At 40.7% G+C, this 18905-nt stretch overlaps 1 protein-coding gene across 1 annotated transcript in view; it reads right to left on the minus strand.

Moving 5' to 3' along the window:
* GALNTL6 (polypeptide N-acetylgalactosaminyltransferase like 6) overlaps positions 1-16838 on the minus strand; it is a 451816-nt gene extending 434978 nt beyond the window's left edge. The window contains exon 1 of the mRNA XM_069855784.1: positions 16697-16838. Within this exon, the coding sequence (XP_069711885.1) occupies positions 16697-16834 (138 nt within the window). The 5' untranslated portion in view covers positions 16835-16838. The remainder of the gene's footprint in view (positions 1-16696) is intronic.
* Positions 16839-18905: the final 2067 nt, after the last annotated feature.

An 18905-nucleotide genomic window follows, 5' to 3' on the forward strand; every position in this document is an offset into this window, starting at 1 on the left:
AGTTAATTTTCTCCCCAATAGCTGCTGTGTTGGATTTAGTATGAGAATACTGTTGCTAACATTGCTTTAGTTGTTGCAAGGTAATGTTTATGCTCAGCTGGGACAGAGTTAATTCCCAGCAGCTGCTGGTTTTTTTAGATATAGTATGAGAAGAATGATGATAATGCATGAATAGTTTTAGCTGTCACTAAGAAACTAAGGACTTTCTAGTTTCCTGTGTTTTGCTAGTGTACATGTGCAGAGCCAAGATAGCTAACCCAAACTGGCTAAGGTAGCATTCCATACCATAACACCATGTGCAGCATAAAAATGGGAACTGGGCAAGGGCACGGGTGGCAAATATTCAGTGCTTGGCTCTCTGCTGCTGTCGTGCTCACTGCAGTCCCTGTGCTTGCCGAAATCACTCCTTGGGATGGGCTAATCATCAGGCAGTGAGTGGTTGTATTTTAAAATATTCTTATATATTATTTATTATTATTATTATTCTCCTTTTATTGTTTTATTAAAACTCTTTTTATCTTAATCCATGAGTTTTCCTCTCCTTTTCCGATTCTCCTCCCAAAGCCACTGGGTGGGGAGAGGTGAGAGAACAGCTATGTGCTGCTTAGCTGCTAGTTGGGGGCTAAACTATGACAGCATGCAACAACTCTGGAAGGCCTTATTGCAGCCTTTCACTAGATAAAGGGGGCTTATAAGAAAGATGGAGAGAGACATTTTACCAAGGCCTGTAGTGTCAGGACAAGAGGGAACAGTTTTAACCTAGGAAAGGACAGGTTTAGATTGAACCTAAAGAAGATTTTTTTTCATGGGGAGGGTAGCAAGATACTGTAACAGGTTGCTCAGAGAAGCTGTGGATGCCCCGTCATTGGAATTGTTCAAGGCCAGGCTGGATGGAGCTTTGAGCAACCAGATCTAGCGAAAGACGTCCCTGCCCATGGCATGGGGTTGAACTAGGTGACCTTTAAGGTCCCTTTCAGGCCAAACCATCCTATGATTCTAAATCTGAATTCCAGGCGAGCTCTTTAAAATACCTTTTCCATCTTAGATATACTGCTTTGCATTAGCAACTTCACATTAAGCTATTTACTTAAAAAGGAAAAAAAATATACGAAAGAGAGATGAGCTTTTATCTTCACCAGTTACTATCAGCAAATTCTTAAGTGGCGTTCTGGTAAGTACCTGACAAATCCACGGCCAGCACAGCCTATAGAATCCTAACGAATAACCTCTGCTGAAGCCGGGGTAACGTGATGCATGAAGGAAATATTTTCCTAATTACTAGATAAGATACACATTCCTGAGGTAGATCCTATTCAAATTGAAATTCAAAATACAGCCACAATGTCAAACAAAGTCCAATACCAGGAAAACAGGAACCATTTGGAAATAGTACAACATCTCATTCATATCTATACATACTCAAGTTATAGTGGAATAAATGTACAGATCTGTAGATATTCCACAGAGTAACTAAAATACTTTAATACTTATATACAATGTATCAATGTAGGCAAAATACTTCCCTTCAGTACTAAAAAAATATGAAATGAAAAACACACACACACACCAAGCTGTTCCACATATACTGACACAATACCATGATCTCAGACTTAAGATGTTCCTTATGACATAATCGAAATGACCCTGCTTTTTTAATCCTGAGGAGGAAAAATGTAACACCGTTCAAAAGAGATAAAATGATAAAATGTTGCATAAAAATTAAAAGCAAACTAAATATACATAAGTCTGTGGGATCCTGTTGCTTGCGCCTAACAGAGGACGAGTTGATGGGGATCAGTGGTCCTCTAAGTATCAAGTGAAGTTTAGATTCTTGAAATGTTCTTTTGGTGTCCATCAAATATTAACCCATTCACCAAGACATGCATTTTTAAGAGGAAAATACATATTCTTACAGTTACACTTAGTCTAAGGCGTGTGCTGTCTCCATGTGCCCTGCCTCAATTTAACTGTAGAGCTGCAAAATTAAACCTGTCTGGCATTTATTCTTTTTGGCTAACTGGAATATTCTTGAGCATCAATTAACTCACTCAAAATTTCCTCCTGTTCCATAACTTCATTTTCTATCAGCTGCTACAATGGATGCCACTAACTTACAAATTATTAGTTTAAGAATGACTTATAAAGTCATAAAAAAAGTTTCATCTAGCCTACTATCTGTTTCTGACAGTGATCAACAGCAAATTCTGAAGAAAGCTATAAATACATGGCAAGCAAACAACTTTGCTTCCATACATACCCTTCCAGCCTCCAGCAACTGGTGGTTCAAGGACTTTGCAAGCCAGAGGTGCTGTCTTTATCCCTAATGGATTTTACTCCCATGAATGCATTCAATTGTTTCTTGAAGTCACATAAGCTTTTTAATATCCACAAAAAGCTCCACAGCTTAATAACCTATTGTATGAAGACCTGTACCTGTCATTTGTTTTGAACCTGGCAAAGGATTTTATTTGATGCTAGTCTTTCTATTAGAAGAGACAGCGAATAAAGTGATCCCTGCATATCTTTTCCACATTACTCACTCCTCAGATACCTCTATTGGATTCTCATTCCTCTCATCCATCACTCAACAATGAAACCTTTAATTAATTCAGTCAACACTGATAGGTATCTTTTCCGCCCCATCTGTGATGATTTCAATTGCATAAGAACTGCATATAGTATTTGAGTACACAATTAATTTATACAGAAGTCATAACAACGTTATCCTCTTCAAAATGAAAGCTAACATTTTCATAAAACTAATATATGAATCAAGAGCTCCTGCCTGAATAGCAATTACTATGTCAAAAGTTATTGCTGTATATGTAGAACTAGGATTATTTACTTCCCCATATACATTAGTTTATATTTATGCACATTTTACTTCAGAGAGCTAGACAAAGAAAGAGAGAAGCTTATGTGGAGAGATCTTTAGCTACAGCAGTAAAATTCGGCCTGCATTCCACCCCAAATTTCCAATTTTTATTTTGCCTCTCTTTCAGTATATAAACTCTGCCCATTATAATGGATCTTCCAAAGACTGGCTATATATGCCACAGATCATTTGTTTATGTCCCTGTTTCCTAGACATGGATCAGCTTAGTTTTCAAGCACCTTGGAAGTACCTCAGACTAATAACATCCCCAAAACATAAACCAGCTTTTCTTTTCTTTCCCATGATTCTTCTGAAGTAATTGGAATGAATCTTTCTGATCTTGCTTTACATTTTGTTTCTCCTCTTAAGTGGCTTAATGTTCAAGATCTCTGCTGATTTCTTGAACATCTCAGTCACTGCCAAATCACTGTTCACACAAGGTAGGAGTTTTAATTTTAAACCCTTTTTATTCCTCTTAGATAGTTATTAGTCCTTTAAATTGTTTGAAAACATCGTTTTGGGAAGTCCATATTCTGTTTATTTTAAGCAAGTTTCTACAAGCTCCAAGTAGGCTCACATAACAGGCCACAACTGGAGTCAGTTTTCAGCTCCTCTTCTGAAAGACCAATTTAACAAACAACTACAACCACAGCCTAAAGTTATCAATGGAACTTAATGAGTTACTCAGGCTTCCCAAGCACTGCCAAACCTGTGAAGTCCAACATCTTTGAAGGGTGGGCAATGCCAGTTATTATTGAGATACAACTGCATTACTGAACTTTGTTACTGAGCAGACTTTTGTTTGGTTTTTTTAAAATTTGCAGCATAAGCTGCCCATTATGTTCGAATCTGGTGGAGAAACTACAGTACAGCTTTGTACAGAAAAGCAGACTAGATTAAAACATGCAGGCATGACTAGGATGTGAAAACAACACAACTCTGCATTCTGAAAAATAGGCAATAAATCCTCATTCCAGCTCACTTCTAAAGCAGAACACAGCAAGTAACACTTTCCACTTCTAAAAGGGAAAAGAATATATAAAAAGTTGCCTGCACAATAATTAAGGATGTAAATTTTACAATAAAAAAAAATGTGCTGCTTTCACAATTAAAATCTGGGGCAATTATCCATATTACAGACTCCTACCACCCTGCACCACAAATAACGGCGATTTCCCACTCATACTCTAAAGCCGGCAGTAAAACATACTTCCTCCTTATAATTTTCAACCTGGTGTACTACACAGACCGCCTGCTCAGGTCTACAGTGTTGCGGAGGCTCTCCTTTCCACCTGCATTGCTGTTGCTGGAATATCCTCTCCAAAGCCTGTCTCTGACTACTGATACTAAAAACACCATGAAGCATTGGGAAGTGAAGTAGGCAGCCCACTAAGAATCTCCCCTTGGTTTTCAGTAGGAGCTCAGAGAGCATCCCCAAGCTGCAGTTCCCACCTGAAAATATCCTGAGTTACTCAACCCTTTCAACCTTCAGGCTGCAAAGGAAGAGACTCTGCTCCCTGAGTACAAGTGAAGTAGCACAGATCCATTAAGCTAGGGACACACAGACAGGGCGAGTGCACAGACACCTAACACACCATAAGCAGTACCCACACATCACAAAGTTTTCCCTTTCTATCACAAAGGCAAGTGTGCATTTTCAGAGAACTAGTACAAAAAGGTGATCATGTGTGTAATAGAAGAAAATAAGCTTATAGAGCCTTTCAAGAAGGAGCCTCAGTTTGCTACATTAAAATATGAAGCATGCTTTATTCACAGAATTTCAATTCACTACAACATTAAAAGCCCACAGGTCATGTTAGTGCGATGTGGTTAACATAAAACTAAGAGCTTATTGCAATCAAAATAAAATATTCCTCACTGGCACTACTTCGATAATTGACCTAGCCCAGGGTCAGTTTAAAACAGTTTAAATGCATCATTAATCCAGGGTATTCCAAAGCAGCTTTACTAATATACTATAATAAATTAGACTAGAGAAGCAAGGTTGCAGTTAGCATACATTTAAAAAAAAAATAATATAACAATACATGCCAGAGATGCAGATTAGAGCAACATGGAAGAGAAGGCATAAAAAACATGGTAGTAACATGACTTATCTTAGAAGTCTCAGAAATATATTTGATGGGATATATTTTCCTTATTCTTCTCCTGGCTGTACATTTTCCTTTCTTTCATGTTTCCTTCCTGTCACTTCCACCTTAACACTCTGGCAGCTTCTAATTCCCCATTATCATTAAAAGAGAGTAGCTGGTCTCAGTAACAACCAGATCAGTAGATTAGAGGTCAATCTGCAATATGAAGAAGGTTACTAAATGGAAGAGAAGGTCAGTCATTTTATTATTTTAGATCACATATGTCAGGAGAAAAGCAAGTTAGTGAAGTATATTGAAAAGACAGCAGCCTTGGGCAAGTCTTTTTTTAACAAACTAGTGCATGGTCTCCTACAGAAATCTATATAAGAGTCCATTCCTAAGGAGTAGTAAAGGCTAATGGGAAAGATTGGTAAGAAACAAGGGCACAAATGAAGCGAGCCAACATCTTTATTGCCTATGTATTTCAAGACTTGGAAACAAAGAGGAAAAAAAGTTCAGTAGGTCATCTAAAGCTATCACTGTTCAAAAAATGAAAATAAATCCAGCCCACATACAATCTGTGCATAAAGAGGGAGGGGAGACGAAAAAAAGAATCCACCGAAAAAAAGAATCCACAATTATTAAAAAAAAAAAAAAGAAAATGCCAAAGACATTGTAGATAGTACTGAATTTATACTCATAAACATATACTTTCAAATACATTTGCATGGTGTCTTTCACAAAATTCCTTATAAGAGTGTTAGGGAATGTCACATCAAGAAAAATACACTTTCTCTCCCTGTAGGAGCAAAGGTGGTCTCCTCACCTCCTCTTGCCCATAAAGAAATACTTCAGAGAGATTTTAGTCTCCTAAGTCATAGAACGAATGTGACTACAACACAAGAAAAAGTAAAGTTTTTTCCATGACCTCCTCATTCTGAAGGGGATAAAACATGCATGGGCGGCAAATACATGTGTCCTGGGCTTGATCTCCTGTGTTCACTTGCCACATAAACGCATTCCAGACGCAGAAGCCGGCTACTGCTTAGCATGATGTCATCTCCAGTTCTCTTCTCCCAATACAAACTACAATTTTTCTTCTTTGCTTCTGAAGGAGATATCTGCTGTGCATCTTGAGCATTTAAAGAAAAATTTCTCTGTCACTTATTCATAATGAACCTACTTCAGTGAAAACATCTTTATCTTCACTGACTGCGCTGTTGCTCTGTGCGGGGTCGGCACATGAACTGCAGCACCTGGAATTTCTGAGTAGTAATTCACTGAGATACCATCTCAGTTTCATAAAAAGTAAGTCTCACATTAATAAGAACTCTTTTTCAAGAAGTTCGTCTCTGTGCTTTGTGTATGGATGGCTTAAAAAAACCCATCTCAGCTTCTTTACTGCTCTTAGAATGGTTTTGGTTGGAAGGGAGCTTAAAGATCATGTAGTTCCAACCCCTCTGCTATGGACAGGGACACATTCCAAGCAAGGAGACGAGGGAAGAGGAAGGTTATAGCAGTAGGTGGAGGAGTGAAAAATCTCATCCAGGTAAAGGTAGAAAAATGAGTTTTTCAGCAGAGAGAATGAAAAGTCATTTCCCCAGATGTTTTAGCTACATATTTTCTGGTTTATTTGGTAGCTATTCTTTAACTTGTGGCTATTTTATCAATGATCTGGACGAAAAGATTGAATGTACCCTTAGTAAATTCACAGATAACACTAAGCTGGGAGGAAGAGTTGATCTGCTTGAAAGCAGGGAGGCTCTGCAAAGGCATCTGAACAGGCTGGATTGATGGGCTGAGGCCAACGGGATAAGGTTCAACAAGGCCAGGTGCCAAGTTCTGTACTTGGAAAACAACCACATGCAGCACTACAAGCTTGGGGAAAAGTGGCTGGAAGGCTGCCTGTCAGAGAAGAACCTGGAGGTGTTGATTGACAGCCATCTGAATATGAGCCAGCAGTGTGCCCAGGTGGCCAAGAAGGCCAATGACATCCTGACTCATATCAGAAACAGTGCGGCGAGCAGGACCAGGAAAGTGATTGTGTTCCTGTTCTCAGCATTGGTGAGGCCACAGCCCAAATACTCCGTTCAGTTTGGGGCCTCTCATTGCAATAAAGACATTGAGGTCCTAGAGTGCATCCAGAGGAGGGCAATAAAGCTGGTGGAGGGGCTGGAGAAGAAGCATTACGAGGAGCAGCTGAGGAAATTGGGGTTGCTTAGCCTGGAGAAAAGGAGGCTGACAGGAGACCTTATCACTGTCTACAACTACCTGAAAGGAGGTTGTAGCAAGACGAGTGTTCATCTCTTATCCCAACTGATAGGTCATAGGACGAGAAGGAAGGGCCTCAAGATGTTCCAGGGGAGATTCAGAGTAGACATTAGGAAAAAAATACTTCACCAAAAGGGTTATCAGGCATTGCAAGAGGCTGCCCAGGGACATGGTTGAGTCACCATTCTTGGAGGTACTTAAAAGATGGGTAGATGAAAAGCTTAGGGATATGATTTAGTAGTGAACAGGTACGGTTGGACTCTATGATCTCAAAGGTCTTTTCCAAACTAGTGATTCTACCATTCTACAAATCAAGAAGCAACATAAATCAAAACAAAACCTCACCATCTGAGTCAGATCGGAGTGTCTCCATATACTTGGAGAAATTCCCACTACTTCACTATCATTTGAAATTACATCAAGGATGCCCTTAGGCTGAAAAGATTTAATCTGATGTGAAACACAGATTAAATATACCAAAGGAATATTTTGCCATGAGGCTTTTGCATGTCATTTTTGCGCTTTCTGATCACTTTTAGAGCCATTGCAAGTACTTTTTCTGTCCATGTACATTGCACCTCTAATGATTTTTTTTTCTAACTTCAGCTGACAATTCATTATTTAATATTATAAAAGTTCTGGATTTACATTTTTACACCGTTTTTATAATTGTGAAATTTGATCAGCAATTTGACTGTCACTTTAGTTTATGTTGAGCAATCCTGGGAAAACAACAACCATTCAAGCCTGTCATTCATTCCGTATCCATATCAAACGTAACTTAAAATGTAGTCATTTTTCAGAGCCTGAAAAATAGCAATATATTTCTTGTAGGATGGCATTAATGTGTCTTCCATGCATTCCCCATGCTAATGTAAAACTACCACTCTGTAGAAAAAGCAATCTAAAAATTTCCAGCATTCAAGCAATCCTGTATAATAATTTACCCAGCAATCAAATGAGGTCTCCAAAACATTGAAGAAACCAAAATGTTTTTCCCTCAAAAAAAGCAAACATAAAGGAGAGAAACAGACAAGAGACAGGGGTGTGCTGCTGTGTTGAAAATGAGAAGACTTTCTCCACTGAAGACCACAGTAGGAATTTTGTCTCTCATATGAAAAAAATATATCACATAAGCGAATTATTTTATTAAACCATGTATTACAATTTTGCAAGACAGATAATTGAGAGCTGGTAAACTATTGAAGGATACTGCTTCAGCAGAAGATTTGGTACAAATCACAGGCTCTTCTCGAGTGATCTAGCTCTGGCTAACAACTGGTGCATTTGTGGAGGCTTTGCTAGGGACTGGCAAAATTTGTTAATCTATGCAGGAAAAAAGATTTCTCTTGCCAATATCTGTTGGAGCTAACTGTCTTGGGGGGAATATCTCAAACTTTCCAAGCACGTGTACACATCTTTGATGCTTGTCTTTTCCAACACAACCACGTAAAGCTTTATCAGCGTTATCCAAAAGTTAACGTTACAGGTATAACCTTTAGTCCAGGGACTGTATAACAAAACAGAAAGACTGTTTTGTCATATAGTTTTGAGAAATTGTCTGTTACAGACCATTATGTTATCTAATGCAAAGTTTGTTGTAAAAATTGGTTTGCATTCTTCTGGTACTTAATTTATAGCTAACTCTTTTCAGAGATTAACAATAAACAAACAGGCTGGAATTTTCTAAATAAACTCATCTGTTATTCTATTTTAAGTATGAAAAATTATGCTGCTTTAAGCAAATGAGCACCTTAAGTTAGTCTGATAAATCTACGCTTACACACTTCAGTGAGCAATCCAATTTCTAAAGCACCCTGTATTAACACTGGTGTCCTGACCAAATTCTAGTTCAGATAATTACTCTGCCTAGCTAAATCTCTTAGCAGTATCACATCCTGTAATAAACTGCCTTATAGCACGGAAGTAAACTGTTAAATCGCCATTGCATCTTAAGCACCGAATCAATTGTTTATTGCTGATCAATGAAACATTTAACCTGTATGGGCCAGACTTTTCTAGTCTACTATAGCCAATTTGCACTGTAAATTTAGTATTAAAACAAAGCAACTGATAAGTGTAGGAAACTGCACTGGGCATGGTTAACTCTTAGCTAGCACAAACCTGACAGAAGTTTCAGGGCACTGCACATTCACAGCAGTGCTAAATGTTACCTATCCCCAAACTCATTGTTGCTGCAACACTCACAGGAGTTATTGCTCATGTGGCTCTGAAGAAGACATGCAAATATCCTTCACCTACTTCAAGGAAAATCTGGCAGACGGGCTCAATCTGCTGTGGAAGTGATTTCAGATGATCTAGTAAGACAACTGTCAAATGCTGTGATGTCCTGTTACCAGGGATTTGGTTGAAAAATTCAGCCACTGTATTGTAACCAATATCTGGAGGTGTCTGGGAGAAAGGGATGTTGTAGTTGTCTGTTAAATCCACATGTAGTTAGGTGAAAGCCTCATGTTTCAGCTAGTGACTACATCCAAAAGCGAGGGCAGAGGTCTTCAATAAATAGGATCTGGCCAGGAGAAAGAGGGGATGGGAAATTCCTTCCATAAGATCAACCAAGAGATCTTAAAATGGCAGTATAAGATAACACCATCCTCATAAAACACTACCTTGAACCTTGTAGAAACAGGCAGGAAAGAGTGGGATATTTTAGCCCATCTATTTTCTATGTTAGCTGCACATACAGCTTATCATTTGTATTCCTACAATTCTCTGAATATATTGCCATTAGTTTGGTGATTAAATAGCTGACCTGAATCACCAGGTATTTGCATAGACTTTGTGTCACATAATCTTCTCTAGGAAAAAAGATATGTGGAAATTATGGAAATGAAGGTGAAGAATTTGAAAGAGAAGCATGAAATTCCGTTAAATTCCTGCAATACATTTTCTTCCTCTCCTTTACCTCTTGAGCAAGCCTCAAGCACGTCTCTTGTATAGCATTTTTTCATAAAGAAGGAAAGGACTTCTCTATCAAAGACACATTGAGGAAGTTTACACAGCCAAGCCCATCACCTAGTGAAACTCCTCCAAACGTGGCAGTTGTCAAAACCAGTTTGAAACCAAGGAATGACAATGGAGCATGACCTTAAAAAACCGTTCACACTGGAATTCTCAGAAAGGAGTTGTTACAACAGGTTGACATCTCCTTTCCACATTTTAAAGAAACATTAAAAAAATGGGACTGCTGCTTCTTTCAGTCAGCATTATTTGGTTTCTCGACACTGAGGAACACTTACAATAGAAGTAGGATTTTTAGTCTGGGATTCCTGAGCTGCATTGTATTTAACTTGTCAACCTCTGAGTTCTTTTTTTTTTCCAGACTTATTTAAAGTAACTCAATATGCTTGCTCCTGGTCCTGATCCATCAAAACAGTTAGCGTACACTCAGTTTTGTTCAAGTCAATTGCTACAAATGTGCGCACCAGCATATTGCTAGACAAAGAGCATAAGTTACCTGTCTGAATATTCAAAAAAAAAAAAGAAAAAAAAAGTTGAATTGTTCTTTGTTCTGTAAGTGGACAGACATTTGTCTACACATGGCCACATCTCCAGCAAATGGCACGCACAGAGCAGTCTGGCTGCCAGTCAGGATGAACCTAGAGTACCACTGTGGTTCCCCAGACCCAAACACAAGAACTACATTCCCTGCACAGGGAGATGAGGAAATATAGAAGTGAGTATCAAGTCCCAGTGATAGGTCAGCTTGGGTATTTCCTCCCTGCCCCCAGTCAGTGAACAATCCTGCATCCCACTCCTTCAATAAGACCACAGAGCCCTTCTCATTACCATGCTCTTTCTGCAAGACCAAACATTGGTATACACAGAAGTTTCTTGCCTTTGTGTTTGGATTTGGATAAATTTGAAATGACAGTCCTCAACCCGCCCCCCCCCCCCTCCAAATAATATTTGCTGAAAGGTATTACAAACTCTGACTTAAGTGGAAAGAAAACTAAATATAGAAAACAGTCCATTTTATCCCCTAAGATAGACTCTGTTTAGTAACATTCCTGAAAATTGATAGACATAAAATTAACCACAGGAGGGCTCCCTCTGGTACAGTGAATACAAGAACGGTATTGTTAATTGCCAGAAATAATATTGTATCTTAAAAGTAATAAAGGTTTTAGACCTCAAACTATACTTTCCTCAGTAGGCTCCAATATATACAAGGGACTAAAATTATACATGAACAATTCAGATAAATAAGTAAATTACAGAAGTGTTAACTGTATGACTATCAAATATTTAAACAGGAAATGCAGATTACAAATTCATTGCATTTGAAAACACTAAGCTGTTTTGCCATGGGGCCGTTGGAGCTGACATATCAGTGTGGCAATGAACAGGGCTGCAGAATCAAAGAAGATTGAACACATCCAGTCCCAGCTGCTGCTCTGAGGTCAGAAATGAGAACTTGCTCGGAACAGCACGTGCACAGAAACCGAGAAACTGAGCATAGACAGTGAAGCTTCAGTTTATCAGTTATTTTTTATGGCTCGCCATACACTCTCAGAAGATAGTACAAATTCATGTCAGCAATAGTCAAGCAGCTACTTTAGTAGACTTAGGCCTGTTTGTCACTCTATTTGCTCCTCTTTTAAACAAAACCCTTTCACCTCACAGCTTTGCAGTGAAAACAAAACTAACTGAGACAAAGTAACTAAACACCTAAGTACCTGACTGTCCTGACAGTGGAATCATAGGAAACAAGTGTTTATTTGTGTCCTAACCAAACCATATTTAGCACAAGATGATATCAACCGGCAAAGCAAGGGAAATGCAGCTAACCAGAAAAAAAGGAAAGGAAATTTCACTTTCAAGATGCAGTTCTTGTGCAGCTTGAGAAACAGAATTCGCCAACCCAAGCTTTACACTTCACTGGCATTGATAGTGAGTAAACAGTGTTAGCTGTCCAGGAACAATTATGATTATCAGAACCTGTGTACTAATAGTGAGAAACACTGCATTATGAGGGAAATGTTTATTTTCACCTCTTTCACGGACTTCCAAAACTAACAAGCGTTTACAAGACATATTTCGGGCTGAAACTGTTTCCTGAATTCAGGAGCCACAGTTAGTACTTTCCCAGCCACCATGCTCGGCAAGTGGATTTTGTGCCTGTTTACCAACAGCAATGCACACCCAGAACTTCTATGATCTAAGCTCTCCTTATCTGCAGGAGTTCATACAAATCCATATGTCACATAACCCAGATCTAAGCTAAGACCTAATCACAGGGCTACCCAAACAGAAACAGAATTCACAGGAGAAGGGGAAGGTGTTCTCCAGTGTTTCCCCAGACAGCACAGTTGTATTTTGGTCTTTGCTCTGAGCACCATGCACGCACCAAAAAAACCACAAAAAAACACCACTGAAAACTCAACCCACAGAAGTTCCTAAATCAGAAGGTTAAAGTAGCATACCCCACTGCACAAAAGCACAAGTGAAATGAGGCCAGAAATCTACCTTCTTTCCTTCCTTTACACACCATAAAGCATTTCAGTAATACACCTATTAATAAGTATTACAGAGCATCAGTGACTAAGAGATGCTGCTGTTCAATTTTAAGTGTGGAGATTTGACATCAGGAAGCAAGAAGATGGCAACTGAATCAAAAAAGTATACCAAATGAAGCTGAATCGCATTAGGAGTTACTTCCCTAGACTGCCCTCCTCTCAGCCAATCCAAGTGGCATCCCATAAAACCAGACAGAAACATCTCTCTCAACACTTTTCACTAAACACCTGTATTAAGGACACTGGAAAGCTGCGGCAGGAAATTTGGAGCTTTAACACAAAGTCAATATACGTAAAATAATAGACAAGCATAAAGCCTTACTGTAGCCAAATAAAGTAGCACTAACTTTAGATAGCATCAGTTAACCAGGTTTGGAGTAGGATTACATCCTACTGGTTGTACTGCATTGTTGCTTTCCCCCCACAGGAAACAAAACTGAAATTAAGAAGTTTTATCACCATAACTTACTATTCAAACAGCTTGGCCATGGGATTTTTGCCAAAAGAAAAGATCAGACAGGATACTTATACATACATAATATTTTCAGGGGAAAGAAACAAAAAAAAGGAAAAAAGACAAAGTTAAATAATAAAAAAAAAAGTAATCAAAATACAAGGACACCATAACGTGTTAAGGAATTTATGAGTCTTTTTTAAAAAGGCAATAAAAATACTCTATTCAATTTCCCTTATTCCCATAGCACAGCATGGAAGACTGGCTTAAAAATAATTACACCAGAAATTGATTATATTTTTTCCCCTCATATGTACTGTTTCATTGTCAAACTATACTTTATGGAGAAATTGTTGCTCCATGTAACTCAGAACCTTAAGAACTGTACCTTTACCACTGAAGATCTACTTCTGATAAACACAAATAAAGAAAAAATATCAAAATATAAAGACAAAGTCTTGCAAGATCACAGGTGAAAACCTTAGGAAAATATGATAGGTTAAAAAAGCAAGTTTGTATGTACAAAACACTTTGAGGTTAACATTGCTTATAAAATTCATGTATAGTGATCAAAATCATTAATGCTGTCTGAAATCAGGGTCAACAATACCATTTTCTCATCTTCTAATCCTTCCTAAATAAGAGCGCCACTGCTCAGAAACAGAATTTGCACAATGACCAAAACAAACAAAAAAACATTCTTATGTAACTTATTGCAGCTCTACTTTAAAGAATAAAAAAGAACTTATTATTTCACCTTAGAATTTCTAGATAGCACTAAAGAGCACAAGTGCCCTCTTCTAATCACTGGGAAAGACACAGTCCCCAGAGACACTGTTCTACCATTGACAGAAATAGGTTACTTTTGCATAGTGGACTGGTTTTGAACAGCTTCTCTGCTTACTGCTGTCAGGACATCAATGCCTCCTCCATCAGCCAGCTATCCCTCTGGTTCTGTGGCAGGCAGCTTACATGGCAGAAGCAGCTGTCAGAGCCCTCATTCACGGGCAAGTTAGGGGATGCCTGCTTTAGCAACAAACTGGTAAGTTTAATTTTGAACTAGCCAGAAAAATCAGAATTTCGTCATGCCATCACCTCAAAAACACATGATGATGAATAAAATTCATTTAAATGTTAGTAAAACAAGATGGCATGTTTCTAAACATTACTTCCAACATCACAGTATCAGTAGACACACAACTGGTAAAGCCAATTCAGCCTATACCTTAAAGTCATTGACAACTCTGCGCCTTTCCCATGGTCAAGACGTAGCACAATAGCCTGGCTGAACACCACTGTCCCAACTGCTGACTCTACATATATACCTATGTTACCTCACATAACTTCAGAACGCATAAGAAAAGTCTGCTGCAGTTTCAGTAGGACTGATCTTAAAACTCATGTTAAGTTGCTGTAAGTACTGAGCAATTTAACACCTCAAGGTCAAAGAATGATTATGCTGAGTGTTTAAATTCTTTCATCTCCTACGAACCCAACGGGGGAAAAAGAGTTGCATTTCTACTATACTATTTCGCTATTTCTAATGTAGTCTTTTCTAGTACAATCTCATTTCTAGTGTAGTCTCAAAGAAATACACTGACCATTTTCTTACATTTTCCTTAATATTTAAAGAAGTTCCATTCAAAACTTGTATTTCAACTCTTGTTCCTCGTACAGATGTGCATGTTATAACCCAAAATGCAAAGACACAAGTACCGTAACTGCATCACCTCTACTTCAACCTGCAATTCTCAAAGGGCAATGACATTGCCAACATGACTTCAATTCTGACTGTGACAGTGGAATTATATTAGAGTCAGCTGTGAGGTGCAAAGTTGCATTGCTCACTTGTATTGTTTTCCCATTAAACAGCCCCATTACTGCTCAATTAGTATTCAGGTGGGGAGAAAAGAAAGAAAAGGAAGCTGTTAAAAAGCCTCTTTCAGAAAACTTGGTATTTAAAATTTGCTGAGGTCTCATTAGCATGTCTCAGTAGTCCTTCATGTATGCTCAGCTACTGATCTCCCAAGGTTTTCTTCCACCATTTTAATCAGAAGTTTTTTTCAAAAAAAGTTATTTCCCTTCAAGTGCTATCCAGTCACGCTCCACTTATGAGTGCCGTCTTGAACATCAGAAATTTCATTTTATGTATGCATCTTTTAAAAAGCTATGCAACACAGAAATCATTATTTGCATTGAATACCTTAGTTTTTCCTAAATCACAGAGTAAATTAAATTGCAAGGACTATAGCATGCACCTTGTAAACTAATGACAGACACTTATGATCATGTATAATTTTCTTTCAGCAGACATTACTTGCACTGAAAATCCATCACCTGACACCTACAGCATTTTAAAACCCTTGGAAAGATAAAGCAAGCTTCAAATTAAGAAGCTATCGCTAGCCTCCTCCTGTAGTAATAAAGTAGCTCAAATTCAGCATATTTCACTAAACGAAGTCACACTACTTCAGAGGGCTAAGTTCTGTAATGGATAGCTACACTGACAAAGAATCAAATACGTTATTGTTCTATTGAAGACGTTGACTTAAATACATTTAGTATGTGGAAAACACATTCTATACATGGGTGATGACCCTTGAAATTAAGACTACTAATACACTAAAATGATATATGATGCTGTCTAATGCACTCTAACATGAAGGCTATACAAGTGCTAAACAAGCCAAAAGATCAAACAATCCCATAATTTCTTACTAATGATCTATGTTATGATTTATGTTATATTTAAATTGCAGGGACACAGTGTAGGAGCACAGCACCGTTGAACAAGACAAATACAACCTCTGGTAAATTGGAGGCAGGGTTTTAAAGCACCGCATTACAACAACTCCCAGAAACTAAACTTCACTTAACGCAGGTCATAGTGTGATTTACGAGACCTAAACCCAGCGACTTGAAGAATTACTTAAGGAAAAAAAAAAAAAAAAAAAGGCAGCTCCTGTCATCTGCCGCTATTAATAATAACAGCGATTGAGGAGATTGTAAACTGGAAATACTTAAAAGTTCGTCGCGACACCATCGTGACAAGCAGTTGTACCAGGTCACATTAGGAACATTCAGAAGAGAAAAAGACTGTCGGTCGCGCCCGTCGAGTTAGCAACAGAAAAGAAGAGGAAACACAAAACCCGGGCGGTGAAGTTACCTAGACGGACCCCGAGCAATTGTAGCGGGCAGCCAGCCGCACATTGGTTCAAGAAGTATTACGGAGAAGCAGGGAAATAAAAAAAAATAAGTTGCGGTCAAAACTCCGCTTCTCATAATGAGAATTAGAGACCGGCGAGGCGTGCGAGATCCCAAGTCCTCCCGATTTCACAGGCAGCCCCTGTGCCCGCTGCCCCCCGCCCCCCAAGCGACCCCCACAACTTTCTCGGGCTCGGCCGGTGGAGCAGCCCGGGTGCTGCCCCCCTCGCCTCCTGCCCTCGCGGGGCTCCGCACCTACCTGCGGCTCGGCGGGCTCCGCGGGCTTCACCAGGTGCTTCTCCTTGTAGAGAGACCAGAGGCCGATGTCGGGCAGGAAAATCAGCGCCGCGGTGAACAGCAGCGTCATTTGCAGGAACCGCTTCTGTTTCCTCTTCATGGCCAAAGCCGGGATGCTGTGGCGGTGGCGGCGGCGAGCCCAGCGCGGCGGGGCCGGCTCCCTCCCTGCCCGCCGCCCCTCGGCGGGGCCCGGAGCCGCGGAGAAACTTCTCCCTCCCGCCCCGCGCCCGGGCGGAGCCGCCCCCCGCCCCGCGCTCCCGGGAGCGCTCCCGCATCCACCTGCGCGCGGAGCGGCCGGCGGGAGGAGCGAACAAAAGCCCAACCAACCAACCAAATAAATAAATAAATAACGGAGAGGTGGAAAGCCCCCACCCCGCCGCCCGGGTTTTTAAGAAGAAGAGGAGGAGGAGGAGGAGGAGGAGGCAGGGTCGGTCCGAGAGGGCGCTGCCGGGGCACCGCGGGAGCGCGGAGCTCCAGCCCCTGCGCATCGCCGGGGCGGGGGGCGCGGCGTCGTGAGCTCATCACGCGCAATCTGCGAGGCAAGAGTTTAGAAATTGAAAATAAATAAATAAATAAGCAAATAGATAGATAAATAAATAAATAAAGGAACGAACGAATGAAAGATAAAAGCGAGCGCCGAGGTCCCCGTCGCCGCGCCAGGCGTCCCCCTGGCGCCCCCGGGGGGAGGGGGCGGCCCCCGCTGCTCCCGGCCGTCCCGGCGCCTCTCCCCGCCGGAGGGAGAGCGGAGGGGCCCTCGGTGCGAGGGGCAGAGCGGGAGGGTGGGGTGGACGGGGGCGACGCCGCCGCCGCCGTAGCGGGGACGGGGCTTTTTTAGCCATTCCCGTTCCGGTCCGTTCTCCGCGACGCCGCGTGGAGCGCGGGGGGATCCGCGCCGAGAGCCCGGCCCGAGGGCTCCCCCCGCAGCGCCGCCTCCCCCCGGCCCCGCTCGCCCCCCGGGTCACCGCTGCCCTCGGCTCCGCGCTCGGCTCTGCCCCGCTCGGTGCATCGGACCCGCTCGGGCTTCTGCTCAGGGTCCGGCTGCTCGTTCCGACTACGCAGTGCGATGGCCCTTATCAAAACTAACTCCTCTCAGCAAAACGGGGGGGCGCTTAGGTTAAGCTTACTAGGAGCTACCGCCCTTTCAGCTTCGTGGGAAAATGGGTACCAGAATTTAATTTTAACGTGTCTAGAATGAACGCTGAAAAAAATAAAGTTACGTCTAGCTTCCTGTCACTTCAATTGAAGGTCGTATTTCAGTTGGTGGCTAAAATATTTCTGAAGGTCTATGTCCCAATCCTGCAGTGAGAATCCTCTTTCTGTAACCGAAGCGCGTATCTACAAATGGTAAGAAGTAGTCCTGTCCTTTTTCATAGATGAGATCGGTCTTGCCTACCCATAGAACTGTTTGGTACAAAAGCATTTCCTACACATGTATAAAATAGTAAAAGAAGCAGTTAAAGTTTATTTTTAGGAGAGTAGCTGCAAATGAAGGAAGGCTTGTGGGAGGAACACTGAAGAACTCTGAAGGTGGAGTGGGAGGAAACAAGCATAATGCTCTTCATGTAAAAATGGGATTGGAGGGAGACCTCGCGAGGTCAGCTCCTCCGTGGCTCTGCCCCAAGGCACGATCAGCTACATCTATGTCATTCTTGACAAGTGTTTGTCTAACCCGTTCTGTAGTCCTCCAGCGACAGCACCACTACAGCCTCCTCAGGCAATCTGTTCCGACTTGCAGTTACAAACTTTTCCTTAACGTTTAACTTGGATCTTCCTTGCTGTGATTTCAGGCTATTAAATTAGCCCCTCAGTCTTCACGTAGACAAAGCCCACTGCCACTGTTCCATAGGCACTCCAGGACACCACAACAGCTGATGTCTTTTGCTGTTTTCATCAGGACTTCCTTCAACTGATTTGTACCTTTCTCAAAACACAACATCCAAAGCTGGGCATAATATGGTACTTTTGACCTTGTAAGACTTTATAAAAATGAAGGATAATTGTGCATGTGTCACAGTGTATATTTTTCCATGCATCCATGTCAAGTGCAAGCTTTGTTTGAAACAGCAGTAGACTTTTAACCAACAATCATTTTGTGATAGAATTTAAGATCTGGTTGGTTTTGTTTCCCTCTAATTAACCACCATGTAATTAATTGTCCCTATTTCTATCTC

Source organism: Phaenicophaeus curvirostris, chromosome 4 (genome assembly GCF_032191515.1).
Source record: "Phaenicophaeus curvirostris isolate KB17595 chromosome 4, BPBGC_Pcur_1.0, whole genome shotgun sequence".
NCBI lineage: Eukaryota > Metazoa > Chordata > Aves > Cuculiformes > Cuculidae > Phaenicophaeus > Phaenicophaeus curvirostris.